The 22,691-nt window shown below is 44.7% G+C and overlaps 1 protein-coding gene across 13 annotated transcripts in view; it reads right to left on the minus strand.

The window, feature by feature from the left end:
• Positions 1-22,691, minus strand: part of syne1a (spectrin repeat containing, nuclear envelope 1a) — a 225,183-nt gene that overhangs the window by 124,666 nt on the left and 77,826 nt on the right. For 8 of the 13 annotated variants that reach the window (XM_079571922.1, XM_079571927.1, XM_079571921.1 and 5 more), the window contains 39 exons: positions 22,414-22,590; positions 20,588-20,737; positions 20,340-20,465; positions 20,057-20,233; positions 19,713-19,978; positions 19,456-19,612; positions 18,966-19,364; positions 17,308-18,840; positions 16,738-17,075; positions 16,469-16,613; positions 16,171-16,383; positions 14,909-15,186; positions 14,268-14,433; positions 14,019-14,195; positions 13,796-13,948; positions 13,230-13,412; positions 12,932-13,069; positions 12,445-12,630; positions 11,579-11,701; positions 11,318-11,500; positions 10,695-10,838; positions 9,051-9,281; positions 7,415-7,555; positions 6,697-6,810; positions 6,445-6,606; positions 5,841-6,035; positions 5,543-5,716; positions 3,667-3,858; positions 2,733-2,864; positions 2,554-2,651; positions 2,299-2,449; positions 2,086-2,214; positions 1,800-1,970; positions 1,448-1,663; positions 1,069-1,170; positions 869-988; positions 524-724; positions 274-447; positions 61-192 (listed from right to left, as the gene is read on the minus strand). In XM_079571922.1, coding sequence (XP_079428048.1) covers positions 61-192; positions 274-447; positions 524-724; positions 869-988; positions 1,069-1,170; positions 1,448-1,663; positions 1,800-1,970; positions 2,086-2,214; positions 2,299-2,449; positions 2,554-2,651; positions 2,733-2,864; positions 3,667-3,858; positions 5,543-5,716; positions 5,841-6,035; positions 6,445-6,606; positions 6,697-6,810; positions 7,415-7,555; positions 9,051-9,281; positions 10,695-10,838; positions 11,318-11,500; positions 11,579-11,701; positions 12,445-12,630; positions 12,932-13,069; positions 13,230-13,412; positions 13,796-13,948; positions 14,019-14,195; positions 14,268-14,433; positions 14,909-15,186; positions 16,171-16,383; positions 16,469-16,613; positions 16,738-17,075; positions 17,308-18,840; positions 18,966-19,364; positions 19,456-19,612; positions 19,713-19,978; positions 20,057-20,233; positions 20,340-20,465; positions 20,588-20,737; positions 22,414-22,590 — 8,247 coding nt within the window. The remainder of the gene's footprint in view (positions 1-60; positions 193-273; positions 448-523; positions 725-868; positions 989-1,068; positions 1,171-1,447; positions 1,664-1,799; positions 1,971-2,085; positions 2,215-2,298; positions 2,450-2,553; positions 2,652-2,732; positions 2,865-3,666; positions 3,859-5,542; positions 5,717-5,840; positions 6,036-6,444; positions 6,607-6,696; positions 6,811-7,414; positions 7,556-9,050; positions 9,282-10,694; positions 10,839-11,317; positions 11,501-11,578; positions 11,702-12,444; positions 12,631-12,931; positions 13,070-13,229; positions 13,413-13,795; positions 13,949-14,018; positions 14,196-14,267; positions 14,434-14,908; positions 15,187-16,170; positions 16,384-16,468; positions 16,614-16,737; positions 17,076-17,307; positions 18,841-18,965; positions 19,365-19,455; positions 19,613-19,712; positions 19,979-20,056; positions 20,234-20,339; positions 20,466-20,587; positions 20,738-22,413; positions 22,591-22,691) is intronic. The other 5 variants (XM_079571923.1, XM_079571924.1, XM_079571926.1 and 2 more) reach the window with 2 other exon arrangements.

Consider the following 22,691-nt stretch of genomic DNA (forward strand, 5'->3'; position numbering starts at 1 on the left):
GATCAACCCTCTCTATATACACTCTATATCAAAATGACACCAATACTTCTAAGTGTGTACCTGGAATAGACCGATTCGTTCCATCAGCCTCTCTTCTGTCTCTTCCACCAGAGCTACCGACGGTATACTGCACTCCACGGCCTCCAGCTGCTTACACAACTCCTGGTAATCCTCCACAAGCCTGCTCCATGACTGACAGACAAATTACATATTAGATTTCAGTGTTAATATTTTTGGAGGATAATAAATAAAATAAACCAATGTAGTAAGCACCTCCAAAATCCCCTCCAGCTCCACTCCTCGTCTGTGAGCTTGTTTTAACACACTTTGAGCTGAGGCCATAGTTTCCTCCAAGGTTTGGCTCTCTCTCTGTGTTACCAACCCGGACACTTTACTGTAAAATGTCTGTGTGAGCATCATATGGCTCTCCAAACCCTGAAAGAACTCCTTGGAAAAATAAACACAGACAAGTCAATACAACATCACTCAATAAAGATAAGACCTTTCCCTCAATCCTTCTTACTTTGTGTTTGTCCAGTAACATCTGAACCTCAATGACAGACACCACAGTCATCTTCTGGTCAGCTGCCATCTTGTCCTGAGCGGTGTCTACCAGCTCGATGAGGTCCTTCAGAGCTGCCTCGTATTGGGTTTTGAGGGACAACCCGTGGTTCAGGCTGCTGCGCCGGGACCCCACCATCAACACCAGCTCCTCATAAACGTCCTGCAAAAGCACATTGATTCAGCAGACATCAGGTATTATGATATGTTTTTCTGTGAAAGAATAACTGGCAGACTAAATGGCAGTGGGGAACGCAGATTATGTTTTCAGGAGCTGGCAAAATAATTATTTCCTGGCATCAGCTACCTGAAGTTTAAGCAAATCCTGATTGGACACTTGGTCGCCATGGAGACCCTCGGCTCTGGCCTTTAGTTCAGCGACGCGCTGCTCAAACTCCTTCAGGCTGTCCTCCACTTCCGACAATATCTACACAAAGCAACATAAGGATTCAGTAAAGAAAATTGTCTAAATACTATCACTACAACTGTTTTTAAAGTATCTCATACTTCTATTTGCTTTGAGGCGGGTCGGTCCACTGTCCCGGCAACTTTCTTCAACAGTTGGTGCTTGCTTTCACTTAGCGCAGTGAACATCATCCGAAGTTCACTCTGAAAAGCATACATTACAACAAAAATCAGCTAGTTTCGAAACAGGCGATGTATGGTCACTAACATTATGATGTGTTTACTGTGCAGGTGAATCAAGTATTTTTTCAGTTAGCGTGGAAATGTTTTTGTGATTTCCTGGGTCGGATTCAATAGTTAGATTGAATTACTTTAACATTTGAACCACCATGTAACGATGATATCAAGCTTCGTTGGAGAATATTGTATAAACTTGTAAATTTGTCCCATCCTCTCATTCATTCATTCATCACTTTCATACCTGGAAAGTGGAGTGCTCCTGCAGCTTGTCCCTCATCCCGTCACAGTGCTGCTCCAGTGTGGAGTCCAGGAGGCCCATCCGCTCTTGCAGCCCCTCCAGAGTGTCCTCCATCAGAACCCTGTCCTCTCCTCCGCACAGCCGGCCCGCTCCCCCACCCAACAGCTCTCTGCACTGGTTCACCTCGTCGTTCATCTCCTTCAGCTGCTTATTCAAGCCCTGTAAGATTTGATTCATGAAAAGATTAGAGTTGCCTGCACGACTCTAGTGTGGTAGATATCCTCACTTAGTATATCTGCATGACTTCCTACTGTATATATTTGTAACATAAAAAGTGTATTTGTATTCGTCGTACCTCCAGGTGCGTGAGCTGCATCTCTGTGTCCTCAGACAGCAGCACTGGCCCAGAGAGAAGCTGGTTCTCCGCTGCATCGAGCCATGATGAGGCTGCAGACACCGCGGAGTACAAGTCCTGCTGCACTGAGGCCCCGCCCATAGACGCCGCCGAGCGACTTTCCCCTGCAGCCTGCAAGCATTGTTTTATGTAATAATTAATAACTACGTAACAAATGCACTATTTTGGTTTGGATTCTTGCCATTTGTTTTGCACAGCAGGAAATAACAAAGAACTCAATCTGTACCTCTTGGCCTAGTCTTTCTAGAGTCAGGCTGCAGGCCTCAAACAAAGCTCTCGGAGACCTGGCCTCGGGGTTCAAGATGTCACTCCTGAAAACTACATTTGGGCTTGACAGACGGGACCGATGGAGGACCTGCAAACGCACAGAACAGATGATAACAATCTAGAAACCTTGATGAATGAGTCTAAGAATTTTTTTTTATATTAAGTTTAGTACCGGACTGAGCTGGTCCTGTTCCAGAGAGTTAAGAGAGAGCTGCAGTTTTGTGCTTTGATCCTTGTTGAGGTTTTCCCAGCGCTGCCTCAGCTGATCCAGAGGAGACACACTTTCTGCCTCCAGCAGTACCCCTCCTGGGACGCACATCTCACTGTAGACACAAGAGGGCCTGTGTTAGATCTTTCTTTTCAGAACAAAGGCTTTTCCTGGAGACGTAACTATACAATAGAGTAAAGAAATAAAGCATTTAAGCACCTGTCCCCGTTGGGAGTGATCTGATTGAAAACCTCTTCGCCGACAGTGGCCACAGACTGGAGCAGCCTCTTCTGTTCAGCTACCTGAGCCTGCAGCTCCTACACAACACATGCATTTGGCTTGTATTATAGACATATGAGTTTGGTCTCATTCATGTACATGTGGTAAAATGATCTAACCCTCTGTCGCAGCAGGTTGTCATGATGCTGCTGGGTTCGAGAGGATCTGGCCTGGGACAGCCAGTCCTGGACGTTAGGACTCTGGGACAAGGACGAACTGGCTTCACTCTCCTCTTGCTCTTGCAATGAGCCCTGAGGGAAAATATATCATTTATTTTATTTGGGGAAATACAAACAAACAAACAAACAAACAAACAAACCTAAAAAAGCAAAAAATTATATCTATATATCTATAAATGAAAAAATATAGATTACTATAATTATTTTGCCTGTGTTCAGGCAATTCAATAAATTAAACGTTCTCTTCCCTCCCCGCAAACAAAGATGATCTATATGTGGTACACAGTGATTGTCACTAAATCAACAGTTTGGGGTCGGCCATTAAATCCCTGTAAAGAGTAGATCTTTTGCAAATTGAACAAAAATCAGAAGCCAAAAGTTGTGCAGTGTCACCAGAAACACACCTGGTATGGTGTATACATGTGATGAGGTAGCATGTTTTTCTGTTGTCAGTGGCCCATTGAGAAAAAAATAGGCTTTGTGTTGTTCTATACAAAACAGTGAAGAAGCCCCATAGGACAATGCTACTGTTGACAATGTGCACCAGTACCAACCTAAAGCTGCACACCTCAATAAATCCAAAGATGCAGGAATTTTAAGTCTCATCTTTAGACACAGTTTTACTCTCTGGGTTTAAATACATTGCATGTGTTGTGTTTTTATATATTCATTTTTCAATTTTTGTAATTGTGTCATTTACACCTTTTTGTTTTCTAGATTTCTGAATTGTTGTCAGTTTTTTGCTTTATAATTTATTCTTATTGTTATAAAAGGTTGAAGGTGCCAGTTACGAACAGCTGGCCAATGCAAATGAAGTGGAAAAATGTATGAATTCAGATCAATAAATAATAATGACAAAACGGTCAGTAATTACCTGTATGTCGACCTGTTTGTCCTGGAGCATCTGCTGCAGTTCGAGGAGGCTGTCTTTGAGGGAGCGCAGTTTTAGGGACAGCTGCTCAGCCTCTCCTTTGGTCTCCGCTCGGCCCTCCAACAACAAGCTCTCACTGTGGAGCGATAGCTCCGACAGATACGACACCTTCTGCTCAATCTCAAACAGCATGTTCTGTAAAAACATACCCACAAAAATACAGGTCTTAGATATTAAATGTAATATTACAATACATGAACGGCTGCTCATAGTTTAGGTGTGTTTAGGATGACAGCAATGTCATTTGCAAGTCTTTTTAAAACATTGATAATATGACAGAAGGGACTAGGACATGTCAGCTCTCTCCCTCCCACCCTTTTCAAAAGAGTGTGACCAATTGTGCTGTTGTGTGGTTTGAGCGGGATTAGGGCTGTGTGCTGCTACAACAGAATACAAGGGCCCTCACCAGACCAGGCCAATAGTCACTCTCCAACAAGACATTTCTCACAAAGTACAGAGCACAGCATGGAAGATTACAGTCCGGAGATTAGACTTGGGCTCTAATTACACAATACAACACGTAAACCCCCAAATTAACCACTTTGCAATGAAAAGAAGACGGGAAAAAAATGTTTCACTCAAAGGTTTGGCCACACTTTATATTAACGCAAATCTATAAAGCATTTACGAATACATTTTAAGCATGAACTAATGTGTTAATGAGGGGGGCATGTGGAACCTTCTTGTCCTTGTCCTCCTCCTATATTTTTCCAGTCATAATTTCACCTTTTATGTGCAGAATTAAATCCATGAAGTCTATTGTATGAGGTCTTATATTTCCACAGTTTTTCCAGTCAATGCCTAATGCGATCATTCACGCTTGTGCGCAGCGGCGCCCCCTGGAGATAATGATCTGTGTGGACAGACCCTTAGACCTGGGCTCTGTGGGGGACATATGTGAGCTTTAATCAGCTTACTGTCTCACATCTGCTACCAACACACACACTTCGAGCGCTCTTTAATTAGAGGGCCGCGACACTGCAACATTGTTCATGTCAAGAGCCCAATTACAGCACTTCAAAACATCAATTATAAAAGCGCTCCTTCACATTTGTTTGGCCCTGAAATGTTTAGATTAACAGACTCCGGGACAAATGCAACAAATTAACAGCATCACAGAAATCTTGCATTTTGGGGTAGCTACCAAAAATTGTCAATAGATTAACAGTAGCTAAAAAACAATGGAAAAAAGAGCTTTATTAGCTGCTTTTGATCCATCTAACGCACTCTTGTGTTCAAATGCTTTTATGTGAACTAGAATGTAAGTTTATAATCAAAGAATGTGCAAGGACATCACAATTCCTTGAAAAATGCATCCAAGAGGGTTATGAGGTAAACATCACCAATGGTATGGGAGTTTAAAGACACAGTATACACAAGGCAGTTAAACCATGCCCCTGGAGAAGACATGTCTATGGACTAGTATCCATAGAAACAGAAGAGGAAGCAGCAGAGGAATGGGGCATAATGAGGTTCAGATCATTTATGTTACAAACAGAGCAATAGCAACAAGGAGCAAAGAGTTCAAGAGTTAAGGCACGACATTTATTCAGCAGAGGCAAAATATATTCCTTCAATGTCGAGACTAGGCTTGTTAGCATAAACAGTGGAGTCCCGAACTTCGGTACAATCTTGAATGAAATATATTCCTAGTCTAGTAATTTCAACTGTAAGTATCACATTAAAGCAATACATTTCAGTCATGTGTGTACATCACCAGGCACCAGACCATGACCTATAAATGCTGTGCAGTTGTAAATGATCCTCCATGATCCATTTGCCCTAAAGCCCTGTCCCAGCCCGGTTGAGCGAGTCTCACCTGACAGTCTATGAGCTGCTCCTCCATGTCCAGGTCTTCAGTGTGCAGCTGCAGCGCGGAGCTGAGCGTGGCCCGAGTGCTGAGCAGCCAGTGGTCCAGCTCCTCCGCCTCGCTGTGGTACCGCTGTAGGGCCTGCTCCTGCCGCTGCTCCTCCAGCTGCTCACTCAGCTTCTCCTGCGGCAGGCCAACGTGAAATTTAGAGAGACACTAACAAATGACGCGAATGGCTGTTTCAGCATTTGTTCATTCCCGTTACATCTTAGGGAAGTGATAACCCCAAAATAAGAGAGGCTCTAACCTCGAGTAGCTGCCGTTTCCCAGAAGCCTTCATTCTGATTGTGGCCATCCTCTCCCCGAGCACCGTGAGCGTGGAGTGGAGAGCCAACTGATCTCCCGGCTCCCCGTCGCTGTCATTGTCTCCCAGCTCCTCGGAAAAGCACGTCTGTAACTCTCCGATCTCCTCCTGCAGCATCAGTATCTCGTCCATGAGCGCCTAGACAGAGAGAGCCAAAGAATGCGAGAATGAAGCAAAGAGGAGAGAGAAAATACGGACAGGGCATAATTAAGTCACAGTAATAGTGGCTTGTCCAAACGCCTGGCAGCTCAAATGAACAGTGTTTGCTATGCTAAAGTTGGCATAGCAACAATGTAGTGGCACCGTTGCACCAGCCAATGTAAACCCATCAGACTCTGTTTAACGAGAGGCACAATTAACCCGTAGCGATCTTCTATGCTGTGTATGTGCATGATATAGTTCACTGTTCTGATCTGGGCACTAAATTTACCATGTGCTGTAAGAGGTCCCAGCACATAAGTATCTCCAATTGCTCATAGTAGTTATTTTTTGGGTAATTGTGTATTTTTTGTGTAAGTTTAACAAAATTATTTTTCTCCTCTTTCACCTGATGTGCGGCCATCTGGCTCTCCGGGCTTTTATTGGGCTCTAGACCTTCGTTGAGGGCGCTTTCGATGGACTCCATCTTTGTTGAAATGGACTGCAGTGACTCCTGGTAGTGCTGCTGCCTCTCCAGAGCCTCGTATAAACTCTTCTGCTTCTCGCTAATCTGAAATTGAAGTCAGACAAGTTTAAGAAAAGTTAAACGCATCAGAATAATAATAAAAAACAGTACAGAGTAAATGATGTTAAGACATACCACGTTCTTTAGTGTCTCCCAGGACCTCTGGAGATCATCCAGATTAGCAGCGTTAGTTTCCATCGACGGATCATACAGTTCTTGGAGAGGAGCTCGGCTGAGGTTCCCTCGAACCTGGGGATGGGTCAGAATTATTGAACAATTTCTCCACAGTAGGAGTATATGTATTGGCCGTGTCTGTTTGCACCAGTTTCAGTTATTTTGGTTTCTACAATCATTAGGCTAAAGTCCCATGAGACTTTGCCTTTGACCATATTGATTTTTGTCTGCAGACACACGATGACATTAGAGAAAGGACAACCACAGTGTGTTTCACAGTGAATTGAAAAGGAGTGTCTCATTGCACACATTGTAGGGAAATATAATTTCAGGGGTAAGTAATCAATGAAAGTAAAACAAACAAAGGTTAAAATTAGCAGCAAAGGAAGCAGGGGCAACACAGCAACTCTCCCACATTTGAAAACATTCCTGTGTTATAATCTGCTCTTATAAAATACGATACTGGTCCTAGCATGAATCTTGTCTGTAATTTTGGTTGAGAATTTCATGCAAATAGCAGGTAAGGATGTTCTTCAAAGTAGAATTTGCATTTGTAAACTGTATAGTCTGCCCTATTGCTGATGAAACTCATCCTCTTCCCTGTAGCTTGTTTTTGCTGAATGGTAAAATAAGCGACACTGAAGGAGAGTGGTCTGTCCCATGGTTATGTCAGCAGTACCTGGTTAATAGCAGCGTCATTGTTTGCCCCAGGGGAGGGCGAGCGGCAGGCAGGGGGAGAGGAGACCTCACTGTTGGTGCCCTCCTCCCCTGATTCTTCTGTGACAGGGGAGAGGAGTGTGTGGCAGCGGCCTGCTGTCATCTGACCACACACCACACATCCAACACAAACATCAAAGAAGCAGGTGACACACAGGCAACACATGAAAGATGAGGAGAAAAAAAAGTGTGGGACAGAGGACAAAAGAACAGAGCGTAAATTAATGGGGAGTGCAGGTTAGGAAGACTGCAATGAGCACATCATTTAGTAAGTGGAAAGTAATCAGATATTCTTCAGTACTGCAGTGAGACAATATATTTCTTACAAAGCAAACTATACATAGTTACTGTATTACTAAAAGATAAACACTGTGAGTGAATGAGCCACAGATACAGGCTGCATCAGCAGAAAGGAATGGCACATTCTGGGAAGTCTACAATCCCTTTTACAGGACACATACTGCATTGTGTGGGGAAAAACACATTTTCAGGAGCTCTTTTAGATTTACTCAACCATCTTAAATCACAACTGAAGCATTTCCTGTCTCTGTGGTAAGAAGTGAAAAACTACATCCTAAATCTTTGCGTCAGTTAATGTATTCATGTTTTTCTCATAGCTCTCCTAAAATTAAAACTGTGGGTTGATTGGTTGAATGAAGATATAAAGAAGCAGCATTGATTGGTATGAAGACCTACAGCAGATGTCCCACAAATAGCACAGAGTCAGTGGCTGCATGCTTTCATACAGAGGCAGACCAGAAATGTGAGCCCAGCCCAACTGGGCTGGTTTTGGCACTAAGTGCAAACCTCAGCCGGCAGACTTGGACTTTTTTCCCAGTTTTATGATGCAATGCAATCGCAACAGAGAGAACCAGCGAACTGTGTGTTAAAATTCTTGAACACTAAACTACAGAACATCAATGTCTATTTATGCAGCAAGCATACTCTCTGTTCAAAGCCAGAGCTGCATGCAGCAACATCCTGTTTCCGTAGTGCACAGAGCAGCAAAGACAAGGCTAAAGGAAACACACAAACCATAAGGCTACAGTCACAAAGCACAAGGAGAATGTGAAGAGGTTTATGCCTCAAGTAAAAAATAAAACATCAGGCTCAGTATGACACACTGTAGCAGTAGCAGGCAGAACTGGGCTAATCTGAAGTGACACAACAATCAACCAGAATAGTAACATAAGAGCAGGGAACGAGTTTTTTATCTGCTTAAAGGAAAAGCAAGGGAATTTAAACTACAATACCACTATCTATACTACTATACACATTTTTATAGACATACAAAGCTGACATAGCAAAGATTAAATGTCCAAACAGTAACTCATAAAGTTGGAATAAAGTATGTTCTCTGTTGCTCCATCTCTTTTATACATGTTTTAAACTGCACATTACTCTGTGTATCTAGGACAAGGCATCTGGTGCTTGCTTAACTTCATGGACAAATGATCTAACTTTTTTGTTCAACAGTGTGTTATTTCATTATGTTAAGGGGAAAAAGGAAAAGTGGTTAAGTGAATGCAGGCTCACGAGTTCAAGCACACTGCCCTTGTACATGTGTGTCTGTTTCCTAAAAAGGCTTGTCCACTCACCATGACGACGGAGGGGTGTGCGGGCAGCTGCTTGTTGCCGGCTGTGTTACCGTTGGTGACGGCGTTGGGCAGCTCATCGTCGCTGAGCTCCTCCATGCCGTCCGAGAGCCCCTCCACCTCACTGACCGTCAGCAGCATGGTGGCATGTTTGGCCTTCACTGTCAGCATCTTACACTTGGAGTGCAGCGAGGCGATTTGCTCCTGGTAGCCGCGGATTTTCTGGGCCAGCTCCTGTCAAAACATAGCCCCCGGGTTACAAAAGGAGACCCCACACCCCTCGGGGTCAAGAAGGTCCAGTCCACAAGAGGAGATCAATGGTTCCTTGTTAAATAGATCCTTGTCTCACAGGGGTTTCTGCTCAGTTAGCGTTGAATGTAGTGCCGGCATGCGATGAGTAAGTGGAGCGGGCGCATTTTCTCTCCTCTTCGCTCTCACTCTGAATGAGCACGGAAAGAGAACAGCTCCCACTCTCTCTAATATTTCTCTCCAATCTTTGAGCCAATCGGAGCAGCACAGAGGCGGGTGACAGTGCAGGATGTTTGGTAGAGCGAGAGAAAGACCCTTGCAGAAATAGTTCAAAAGCCCTCAGACACTCCCTCTCTCATACAACACATACAACAAATGCCAAGGAAAAACAGGAAGTGACCTCACCGGGCTGCATCCCCCCTTTCCTCTCTGTGCTTGCTGTCCGGCCCAATCCCGAGAACGGACTGGCCGTAACAAAAGCGAGCCGTGACAGAGGAGGTGTCAAGTTACCGGGCTGCTATAGGCCGGCCCTCCTCCCCTCTCTGCTCCCTGTGTGTGTCCCGCAGATGGCCGGCTCACTGATAATCGGGTCACGTGACTAACTGGGCCAGTGGAGTAGTGAGTTTAGAGATCAAGCATAAACACATCGCTATAATACTATTCCGCACAGCTTTATGGGCGCAGCTACAAGGAAGTGCACCATCTAACTATGCCCATTTTGGTTCATTTCACCTTTTAAGTCTATGTGTTCCAAGTTTGTTATGCTCTTGTTCTCTTTTCATTCATTTACTACACGATCTGTATTTACAAAAGTGCATGTACACCGTAGGCTTAACTACTGTATGTCCCAAAGCAGGGCTGTTGCTCTGCAGTTTGCGCTTCATCAAGTCTTTCCCCCCTGCTGCACAATTTCTTTCTCTGCATGGGAGATCAAATACACTTACTCAGCAACCCAAGGCCGCATCAAAGGGCCGAGAGCTCCCGTAGCAAAGCATAACTCATCAGGGTAAATATTTACACGGCATTGTAGATAGGAAAGGAATACACGGCATTGTAGATAGGAAAGGAATTCACTATGAAGGTGGCATTCTAAGAAACTTTTGTTATTGACTTCAAAATGGCACCACAAAGTTAATAACTCATCTAATTTTTATTTATTTTTACAAAACACATGGGCAATTCTAAAGCTCAACACTAAGACTTTAACAAACTGCTGTGTTTTGCTGACCTATAATTGGGCAATAAGAACTTAATACATTCTTTTTAATACCTCCAGGGTTCAGACTAGAATCTTGGCTCTTTATATTGATTTTGAGGATAAAGTATCATCACCTTAAGTATGGCAAATTCAATAGCATAATTACAAACAGAGATGTGCAGATGAGTGTTGCGTCTGACCTCGTGATGGTGAATCTGAGCCTGTAGCTCCTGGATGTTGCTGGTGGAGACGGGACGATCCTGAATGATACGATGGGCTTCCTCTATTAATCTCTGGAGATTTTTCACTTCCTGTTCATACTGCTCATACTGCACCACAGCCTCCTGGAAGAACAGTCATTGTAGGTTTTAGGATTTGATTTTATTGTATCTTGCTTGGATACATTCAGTCATTACACCGCTTGCATGCAAAATATGCTGAAGACCAAAACAGTGGTCAGATGAGGGCTAAACAAAAACATGGGCATTCCTGAGAGGCCTGTTAGAACAATACACCACCTGAAGCTAAAGGCAAACCACACAGAAAACTATGCAGCTTTTTAGTGACCAATGTTTTTCCTGACAGACATTATCTGTCCACAAAAGTATTGACAATACCAGAAGTTCTATTATTGTTCTAATATTATTATAGATTACATTAAAATACTCTTTCTTGGTACCTTTTGCTTCCATTACAAAAAAATAACTCAACTCAAAATCTTATTCTATCAAACTTGCTTTATTTTTTTAAAGTGTATTTGTGATTTTATCTAATGTTGATAATTAGGGGTAAAGTTGTTAGTGACGCCTTTAATGCCCCCTACCTGCAGTATGTTGCACTGCTGGATGGTGGTGTGCTGCAGTTGGCTGGCCTCTTGCTGCAGAGTCTGCGCTGTCCGGCAGATGGGGAGACTGGCCACTGCCTCCTCTGGCAGCCGGAGGGCGCTCTGACACTGCTGTACAGCTGCCACCTGCTGCTTGAAGACCTCCATCTCCACCAACACGCGCTGATAGACACCAAGGCAGTGTTAGACTTAAAAATGTTGACATAAATAATTTAAAAAAATAACTAATTGAATGATTACTTGTCGTTGAGTGAGCTGCTCTCTGAGGCTGAGCCGGTTTAGATCTGGAGATGCCAGAGTGACCTGGACCTGGTCTACAGCAGCGTGGAGAATCTTCACCTCTGCCTCCAAACACTGCACATCCTGAGCAGACAAAATATTGTAGCATGTGAATATATCCTCCATAAATGTTTCACCTCTTTCACAGCTGTAAATCCTTGACTGAATTTCCCTGTTTCTTTTTTTGTGCCTCATCTAAGGAATCAAACATTGCATTTTTATGCATGACGGATGACGCAATATATTGCATTAGAACTCAATCTGCATCTATAATTCACAAAAAACTTAGAAGGGGGAGGTGATAATTAATGCCAAAGTATATTATATTCCAATTGACGAGTCAGTTTTTGGACAAAATCCAAGCACACTGGAGGAAACATAAACAGATTTCAAAACACAACGGTATCAACAACAGACTATCATCTGTGCTCCAGATGAACCACAATGAGATTAGAGTGACAGATTATTGCAGCGCAAGCCAAAAGGCAGCAAATTCCAAGGTGAAGTGTATTACAGGTTGATATCCAAAAGGGGGCACTGTTGGACTTTGGTATATGTCTTTAACTTCACTGCTAAGTGAATGCTGCTGAATAAAAATCTAAATGTTATCGAGAGGTCTGCCTCTGTACTATTTATATTGATATGAAAAAAAAAGAATGCACAACTTTGTGAACATTGATGTTTTCTGATCGATAGGATTGCTAAACTAATACAAGAATCCTTTCATTTCCATGAACAATAATGTATTCATCTATGGACCCATTTTCCTCTGCTTAAAAAATCAAATAATAAAGTATTAGTATGACTTCCCACATGTTGTCACTTACCTTCGCTGCATCCTGCAGACTCTGGAGCCGAGTCCGGGCCGTTTGCTGCAGCTCCTCCGTGCGTCTGCTCAGATGCTCCACCTGCTGGCTCCACCTGTCGGTCTGCAACACCTCTCCCAGCTGCCCCTCCCGCTCCAACATGGCCTCCAGGTCGCCATGGAGACCCCTGCACTCCCGGAGCAGCGCCTGTCACCACGAGAACATAAATTACAACTCAAAGTCCAAGAGCCTATTTCTGTTGAGCAATTATGCTAATTAAAGCCAGTCATCATGCCCTACTGTACATGACATCTCACTGCGCACTGAACTGAACTGTGAGTGTAATTGGTGTTGGTACATGCAAAGCTTGTCTTAACATTGACCAGAGTCCAAATATTCAAATGTATTATTGTGGGATAAATCACACATATTTTCACGCAATTAACAGTACTTATTGGAAATTTTTCATGCCTGACACCTCCTCCTGTGCGGCTCATTAAAAACAAACCTGGTGTGCACGGATTTGCTCCTGCAGCTGTGACGCAGAGCTCCATACGATGTTTCCACTGACCATACATTCAGCCTTCTCAACCCAGGACAGAATGAACGACTTCATGCTCCGGTAGTCCTCCATTTGTCTCTCTGCCTGCTCATGCCAGACCAAAAATACCATCGAATTAGTCACCAAATGTCACCACATAAGAGCTTTAATATGTTATATCAGACGACTTTAAGTGCGTTGCATACTAGTATAATCTTTCATCTACATGCTCTTACAAATAAGAGATATTCCATTTGGGCTTTACCTTCTTCAGTCTGTTGGACCGGTCCTGGATCTGCTGTGCAGTGTGACGCTGCACCTCCATCAGTTTGGTCACTGCGTCTCCCAGCTGTTTACATAAAAGAGGGTTCTGCTCTCCGAACTCCTGCACCGCTGCCCCCAACTCGCCCAATGTCCGACCGCAGCATTCACACTCCTCATAGACGGCCTACAAAACAGACCAGAGAGAGAAATCATAGATAAATCACAGATATTATTGTGACACAAGGATTTATAATGAAAGGATTGGGAAAAGAGTGACAGCAGGGCTTGGGCTTTAAGTAAAATTCTGACTTTGACTTTGCCTAGTGTTTAAATGAACAAAGAAATATAAAAAAAGTCACGTGAGAGTGAGAACGGAACAGGTGGGACATTAGGCTCGGACTCCCACCTGATACACCATTCGCTAAAGTGGGTCAGCTTTGTGGGCCCGGACTCAGCTTATACCAGTCCAACTCTCACACACTCATTAACCTCAACATCTGCACAATGGATAGAGAGTCGAGCATGGGTTAATTGCCTGCTAATTAGTCAATCTGTCAGGGTGATTACTTTGGTGTCTTCCTTGGCCTCCTCCAGGTCTCCGCTCTTGTCCTCCAGTTTCAGAGCGATGGTCTTCAGCTTCGTCTCAATGTCCTGGAGTCGGGAGCTAAAGTCTTGCTTGACATCTCTGGTCTGCTGTACCTCCCTTTCTCTGGCTTGCACCTGGCATGAACACAACGTTATGTCTTGACACTGTTTCCATATAATGAAGGTGAAACAATGAGTTGTTTACCTGATCTTCAGCGGAGCCTAAAGCCAGAGCCACTTCGGCCAGCTGCATACTGAGCTCTGAGGGGAGGCCGGCCTGGAGCTCCTGGTACTTGGACTGCTGAAGCTCAGTGATGCGCTCCACACTCTGACGCCTACTGATGACCTCACAGTGTGCTGTCTGCAAAAGCAAATCATCCAGCTACTTCTACTTCTGTGTACTTATTGCTTTCAGTTTTACATCATTGTCCTTAATAAGATATTTGTGTAGTACCTCCAGCTCGTGCAGCAGTGAGTCAAGGTCTGCAGTGGGGCTCAGGAGTAGGCCTCGTGTGTCCTGGATCCAGCCTTTAACCAGCCCCAGCTCCTTCTCCACGTCCTCGCGCTCCCTCAGCTCCTGCTGGACCTGCGACCTGCTCGACCGCACCAGCTGGAGTAAGCTAAAAACCATGCACACACAACATTATGAGATTTAAAACCAGTTTATTAGTTTTCCTACAGTATAAGGTAATATAAGGTAATGGGCAGCTTTATGAGATTGTGTTCATTTTAGGATTTTTAAACTTAATCTTTCATTCAGTAAATGATAGGCTTGAAATGCCTGTGAACACCCTGCACTTAAAAGCCAGTGTTTATAAAATAGGCATACAGTATTATATAACACAGCTCAAGGACAGAAGCGTAGATCATTTTAAAACATGTCAAAATATGACAAAGAGCCAAAGATAAAACAACCTCACAATCACATGCAGCTTTCACCGCGTCATTACACATTACTACACTGCAAGCGTTGTATTATTAACTTAAGCAATAAACAAAGGCTTCAAGCTCAGGGGTGAAAAAACCCCCAACAAAAACAAAGTTGAACTGATTTATAAAGAAACACAAGTCTTGAAATGTGATCCTGTTTCCTACCTGTCATATTGCTCCTGGTAGTCACTGATCTGGTGCAGCCACAGTGTCTTGTCATGTCCATTCTCTGTGTTTTCCTCCCGCTGCTCTCTCTCTCCTCGGAGGCTCAGGGTCAGCTGTTTCAGCAGAGCCAGAATGGACTGCTCTCTCTCCAGCTCCACACTAAACGAGTCATGGTACTCCAGGAGGCTCTGCAGCGCCGCTCTAGTGGCTGCTTTCTCCACCGTGCTGTCGGGGACCCTGCGCCGCAGGTCTTCAAACACAGACTGCACCTTCTCCATCTAACCGGCACCAACGTTAGATTAGACTGGCAATAAACCCCTAACTTCTTTTTATTTAATAAGCACAATTCAGTTTGTCAATTTAGACTCTCTGAGGCAGCTTTAAAGGCTCATTTTTCTTAGTGAATGTCTTTTTTATTGCACAAAATTGACTCATATAGACCAAGCCTTTTCCACATTTTCCCACTATACTGTAAGTAACACAATAATACTTCAATCATCTTTAAGTGCCAGGCAAATATTTCATAGAAGATGAAAAATATTAAATAATGATTAACCATGAAAAAGTGTATATGTTATGTAAATTTATAAATTGGTCAAGAATGATTATTGTATTTAAATCCCCACAGTCCATGAATAGCATTTGACAGGGACTAAGTGCGACTTTGTACCACAGTTCGTGAACCCTTGAAGCAGTGAAAGGGAGAGAGTCAGAGATATCACGGTGACGACATCAGTCCCAGTTGAACAAAAGGGTCATAGACAAGCAGCGGACAGCAGGAATGTGCCACATTTAAGGAAGTGTCCGCCATTTCTCACAGTTTGACCTCATTTCCTTGTTCGGCGCAAGGGACGGTGGGAATTTATAGCACTGACCAAAAAAAGCCACACTTGAACGAGGCCGAAAGGCGGGAAAACACTACATGACACAGAGCTCTGGCAGAGGGACCGGACTGGATTCAAGCCTGGAGTTACATCACAGCCTCCAACTGGTGTGCAGTGATTGACCTACTTTTGCTTGAGCAACATGTGAATGGTTTGTATCAAAATGCAAGTTGTATGTGGATAACTCCAGTACTTCTCAAACTGTGGTTCATGGCTCTGGTGGAGGTAAGAATCCGCTAAAGATATAAACTTGAGCACAGCACTATTCTATACCAAAGCCTTTACAAACTAAACATATGCACTGCCTAATAATAAAATAGAATTAAAAGACAATAAAATGACAAACTGAATGAGCGGAAGCAAAATGCATACGCTCACCTTTTCCATAAAGTTTCTCCAGTCCCTTGCAGTGTCCTCCAGCGCCCTCTCCTGGGCTCGGGCCACACTGCATAGTTTGGTCCAGCGTTGCCATAGCGTTGTGACACAGTGGCTGGTTACTATGGTGCCAGAGATGGTCTGCTCCAGCTCTTTACTGATCTCTTTCACAGCATTTAAAGGCACTTCCAAGAGATCCAAGTGAGCGATCAGGGACTGCAGAGAGTTAGCAAAGATAAATAATGTCAATCATGAGAAATGAGAAATAGAATTGTCTCCACAATTCTATATTTTTTTTTACCTTGTATCGTTGGCATTTGTCCTCTGCTTTTTGTAAACTAGTGGCTTTGGCTGTAGTAAAAGAGGCCATCTTGCTCTCTGTAGCGTTCATTTGATCAATAAGTGCATCTTTTTCCTTTTGGAATGAGGTCCACAAAGCTCCACACCTGATGACAACACAATTTTATTACAATTATTTAGAAGAGGATAGAGATCACTGGCCTCCAGTCAGGCTTCAGATCACATAGCACATTTACAATACAACAAGGATGATTACTTGTACAAACACACCTTTGCAGTGTGTCTCTGTACACGTCCAGCAGCTGCTTTGCCTCTACATTTCTTAACTCCATTGCTTCTACTTCCTTACGGACTTTAGTCATCTCCCCCGATACAACATATTTATAAAGCAGAGGCTGCACAGCTTTTAGCTCCCCTAAAGCAGCTGTAAAGTCCTTTTCCTGATCTGTAATTTCCTCCAGGTCTCGCATCCAGTCTGTGTGGTTCTCCAGCTCTACCCCTGGGCCGGTCCTTTGGAGAAATGTCGAGGCACAGTCCAGCCATTTCTGTGCAGACTGCAACGCTAAGTGGTGCCTCTGGACCAATGAGAGCGCCTCATCCACAGCAAGCTACAGCACAGGGAAGGAGAGGGAATTAACGTTTAAAATATTGGGCTTAAACTCGCTAGAAAATGTTGAATTATTAAACATATTTTCAGTAGTGGAGCCTTTGGCATTCAATGCCACATTCATAAAATATCACCTTTTGAAATGTCATGCTATTTTTAAAGCACCTTAAATGTTTAAAATGTGAAATAAAGTGATGGAAAACTAAAATAATATGTACACGTATGAGACTTACCTGTTTCTTGACCGATGCTTTTTGGATTTCTTCTTGCAGCCTTGCCAGTCTCTCCTCCGGGTGTGTTTTAAAGGCTTCTGCAGCAATCCTAAAACTACTTTTAATTTCCTCATCTATGGCTTTCAGTCTCCATAGTTGCACATGCACATGATTAACTGTGACCTCCGAAAGGACCAGAGGCTCTGTCAGTTTAGACTTGATCATCTCCAGCCACTGCCACACTTGCTCAGAGTCTGATGGGTCTTCCCCACTCTCCTCAATAAAACATACAACTTCACTTCGCACTGATTGTAATAACTCTTGCTGGGATAAAACGCTCTGTAAAGCAGCGGGGTCAAAGTTGACAAGAAGGCCTTTCGTGTGCTGGTTACATTCCTCGATATGAAAGTTCATACAGTCCAGACGCTCCAGCATCAAATACAGACGACTCATTTTAGCCACATCACCGACTTCAGTGTTTGCTTTGACTGTGACGAGCTCCTCTCTCACTGACTCTAGCTCCTGATTTAACTTGTTTAATGAATCATTCTGCTCAACGACTAATTTCAAAGAGTTTTCTAAATCTGTAAGTCTCTGGCTGTTTCTTATCTTCACTGATGTGTGTAGATGTAGCAGCTGGTGTGTTTCTTCCGCTCTGTAATGCTGGCCTCGACTCATTAAAGACTCATTTTTACCACTCAGGTCTCTTACAGCAGAGCTTATATGCGATAGACTTTGTTTTATATTTTTGTGTTCATTAATTATATATAGGACTTCTTTTTCATTTATTCTGATAGTCTGCTTTTCCAGATTGTCAAACTGCTCCTGCAGCTCCTCAAGTGCATTTCGAGTTAAATCTAAGAAAGTGCTGAACTCCTTTCGCTCCTGGATGATTTGCTGGACCCTGTCTTTCTTCTCTTTGGCTAAAGCTAAGATGTTGTTGTACTGCTGAGGCAGCGCATTCAGCCGCTCGTCCAGGTAACAATGGTCAATCTCATTTAAAGTGGGGAGGATTTCCTGACCGATTCTTTGGACAATAAGCAGGAGATTCTCATATTCAGAAGCTTGTTCCAGGACCTTCTGATAGTTTGACAACTGAGATTGAAGCTCCAAACAATCTTCAGCATTATGTAAAGTGATTTCAGGAAAGGTGATGGCATCTGCCTGCCTCAACCAGAGACAAGTCTTATCCAGATCGACCTGAAAGTACTTCCTGGAGGTCAGAGCCTTCTCCAGGTCTGTGAGTCTGTGTGTGGTGCTCTGAAAGGCAGCCTCGAACACTGCCTGAAGCTCCTGAAGTTTAGACAGAGTTTCTATTCTCTCTTTGTCACTGGCATCTCTCTCCAGCTCTCGCCCTTGTGCCCAAAGAGAAGCCAGTTCTCTCTGGTACTCCCTCAAGCTGCTCTGGACCCCTCGGCAGACAGACACCTGTTTGGACAGGTCCTCAGGGAGGAGAGCGATGTGGTCATCTATCAGTGCTTTCCTCTCCTGTTGTTGGATCCAGCCAAGTGCTCTGCCGAGACCTTGAAGGAACTGGGTCCGCTCAGTGAATGCCTGGAAAATTAAAATTGGATTTTACATAGAAAGATTTTGTGTATTCCTTTGCAGATGCTTGCATTTATAAAAATCATAGTTCTGTACAAAGCCTCTACAAGTTAACTTTAACCAAAGCTGCTTACTTTGCTGAGGTACTTCCTCCTCAGTGCTACTCGTGCACCCAGTGCCTCCACCTCAGTCTGCGCCTGTTGAACAAGCTCCTGGAGGTTTCTCTTCTCACTCAGACCTAGGCGAGGCATCACTGTCCGGGCCTCGCTCACAGCCTGTGTCAGCAGCTGCTGCCGGGCCTCCAGCTCCACACAGACACTCAGATGGTCAAACAGGAAGCTCTGCGCCACATCAGGAGGAGGACTGCTTCTTAGTGCAGAGGTCAGCGCTGGTCTCTGCTCCTCCACCCACTCCCTGGCCTCCCGCAGCTGGGTCTCCACTCGGGCCAACTCCTCCAGAGTTTGGGCAGAGTCCTGGATTTTCTGCTGGATGACAGATTCCAGTTGGACCCAGCGGTGCTCCAGATGGCTCACCTGGTTAAACAGACCATGGAAACAAGAGTGAAAATAAAAACTGAACAGCTTGAAGCAAACTCTATCATTGGTAATGTTATACTTTTCACACCTGCTGTTTTACAAGCTCCTTGTCCAAAAGACTCAGTCGAGGAAGTATGGCCTGTCTCTGGTCTCTAAGCTCTTCAAGAGTTGTATGCTGCTCCTCTAAATCACTAAATAACTTCCTGAGTGCCTCCAGATGTTCACTTGTGCTCTCTGTGTCAGCCCTGAGATCAGGCAATTTGGCAGATTTAGATTTTTAGGCAAACAGCATATATAGTACATGATATTTTCTTATGATTAGCACAATGTAATGAGACTAGATACCTGGCGAGGTAGTCCCACTCTCTGGACACTTGATGGAAAAGCTCCTCCACTGTGGCCACACTCTCCTGGTACTCTCCGCTGCGCTGCATGTCCTCCCCTCTCTGGGCCTCCAGCTCTTCCGCCCGCTGGCCCAGCTCCATCCAGCTTTTCTTGAGTCGTCTTATCTCCTCAGAGGCAGGACAGCTCTGCCTGTCTGTCAGCCGAAAAACGCCCTCATTCAGATGGCTTACATCTGACTGTCTCTCTCTAATCTGTTGGAGGAACTCCTGTAGGGCAGCAGATGTGGACAGGTAAATCAGAGCTGCCACATTTCATATTTGACAAGTGCAAATCCATCATCAAACCTGGGCCTTGTCCAGCTGATTCTGTGCAATCTTCTGCTCCAGTTCAGCAGGTCTCCTGCAGAGAGTTTGGAGCTGTTGCTCCGTCTCTCTGAGCTGGACTTCCAGATCTGCCTTCTGCTCTTCAATATCCCTCCAGCTGTCTGCCATTTCCTCACACAGGATCATTCGGTCCTCAATCTGGATACACAATAATTTGGAGCTGATAAATATTGTAATGTTTAAACATTGTGCATGAAGTGGAGTTTATATAGGCTTTTTATACATATTGAATGACACATTGTACCTGCAGTTTGACCTGCTGTATATCAGCAGCCGTCTCCCTGACGCTCTGCTCAGACAGATCACAGGTCGAACACAGCAGCTGGAGATAAGTGCTGGCCTGTTCCTGAAGAGTCCGCTCCTGCTTCACCTATTTTCACAATCAAGTTCAGAACAGAAATACCATTAGAATACATATCGTACACCAGCATAGCATATAAATACTGCACACTTCGTGTTTAAGTGGGATTTGTTAAGCGCTGTCACACTGACCTGCTGCAGCGCCTCTTCCAGGCTGAGCGTGGAGGATTGCGTGGGAGGCTCCAGTTCATGTGATACTGAGGTCAGCCAGCTCTGGCACTGCTGCAACGCATCCTGAAGACTCACATATCGCTGCAATTCGTGGTCCAAACTCTGATAAACCTGTCGGATAGAGGAAATTAATCTGAATCGAAAGCAATATTGAAGATGTAATGGAAGTGATTTCCTTACAATAAGTAATAATAACAAGTATTAAACAGGTGTTGTATGTGAACATGCCCTGTTAGTGATGCGCGGGTTGCGGGTTCCACCGCGGGCCCCGCGGTCTGCCCGCGGTTCGGGTCGGGTCGGGTCGTGAAATTCTCCTTCGATCGCGGGGCGGGTTGGGGCGGGTCAAAAAATGCCGGTCGCGGGCACTCTATGCCTCCGTACGCGCATTCATTGAATTCATTCACAACTTATTCCGTCGTCTTTACAGCAGGTTTTTGGCGTAAATATACGTCGGATTTTCATAAAACAAGCAGCGTTTTGCAGCTTGTGATCCAGAGAACGCTTTTGTGGAGCTCATGTCTCCTGTTTTCCACCGTATGTGCGACTGTGTGTGACTTCGCGTTAGGCCGACCTCTGCTCTCTTCCTCTCTCCCTCTTGCCCAGCGCTCTTCGGAGGGGGAGAGAGAGAGAGAGAGAGAGCGCGCGCGCGCGAGGGGCTGACACGCCGGTGCTGTTCATACGGATCATAGTTGTAACGCGTAATTTTTAATGGTTGCGGGTGCGGGTGCGGGGCGGGGCGGGGCGGGCTGTAAAAATAGAACAACGTTGCGGGGCGGGCCGGGTCGGGTTAGAACCTGCTCCAAATGCGGGACCCGCGGGTTGAAAAAAACCCTGACCCGCGCATCACTATGCCCTGTGCCCTCCTGCAGAGAGGTAAACAGGGAGGTCTGACTGACAGTGCTAATATGAGAACCCAAAATAGTGGAAAGGAGGGGTTGGCACATGTTGGCACAGTGCCCGGTGCATTGGCAAGGGTGGAGAGGTTGGCATGGTTGAAAGTGCCAGGCAGGATATTAGCGCGCTGTTGTTCTGGGATACGTTTGGCAGCCACAGTGGAAGCGCGGCTGTAGTGTGGCCAGCGGCGCTGTGGTAAAGGGGTGGCTGGATCACACAATGCCAGATTGGGAGTGCGAGTGGCTGAAGAGGTGGTGCCTTGGGGAGATGGGCAATGATGACAGAATACAGAGCTTGCCAAAATGACCGAGTGGCACTGGATTACAGGCCCCGTAAGATCCGCAGAATAGTGGTGTGTGACCAGTTTTGGCCGAGGCATGAAAAAATGGAGTTGACAGGGGATGCACAAAGATTAATATGGGGGAGATTGAGTCAGTGATTTGGGTTGGTGGGGGCTTCAGAGGGTGGCTGTGGATGAGCTCCACTTTGGCGGCCTTAATTGGTTGTGCCCTCTACACTGGCAGTGAAGGGCTGTCTTGAGAGAGATGGGTTTAAGTGTCAGAATGGGTTAGGATTAAGTGGATGTCTAGGCTGTTAGAAAATTAGCAGCATTAACATGTTGGCTGAGTATTCGTGCAAGTGTGTGGCCTGGAATTATTTATAGGAAATGGGGAAGCAACCAATAAAAAGAAGATTTTACATATCACTTAAGAATCAAAAAGTGCTGTCTGCAATTTTCAAGTAGATAATAATATGCCATAAATTTATTTCTGGACATTTTTAATAATAGCAATGGGACATGGACAAAACTACAATAGCCTTTTTCACTTTACTTAATTATATTATAAGACATCATTCCCACTCTCCCATGTCTTCCTCTCCTCCGCACTCACCCTCTGTGCTGTACTACAGATGGCAGAGTAGCTGTCTCTGGTGCCTTGTTGGTGCGCCTGGACCTGCTGTCTCAGCCTGTTCTGCACGCGCTCACTACAGCCATGTACCAGGTGGTCTCCGCGCTCCTTCAGGCCCGCCAAGCGCTCCTCAAACCCGGCTATTTCCTCCATGATGGCCTGTGAAGGACAAAGTAATCATATGCTGGAGATGTAATGCAATCATTTTAGAGAGGGTCTCCATGGATATATTTCAGGCAATGAGTTCGGCTAGAAGCGGT

Source organism: Gobius niger, assembly GCF_951799975.1.
Source record: "Gobius niger genome assembly, chromosome: 15".
Lineage (NCBI taxonomy): Eukaryota > Metazoa > Chordata > Actinopteri > Gobiiformes > Gobiidae > Gobius > Gobius niger.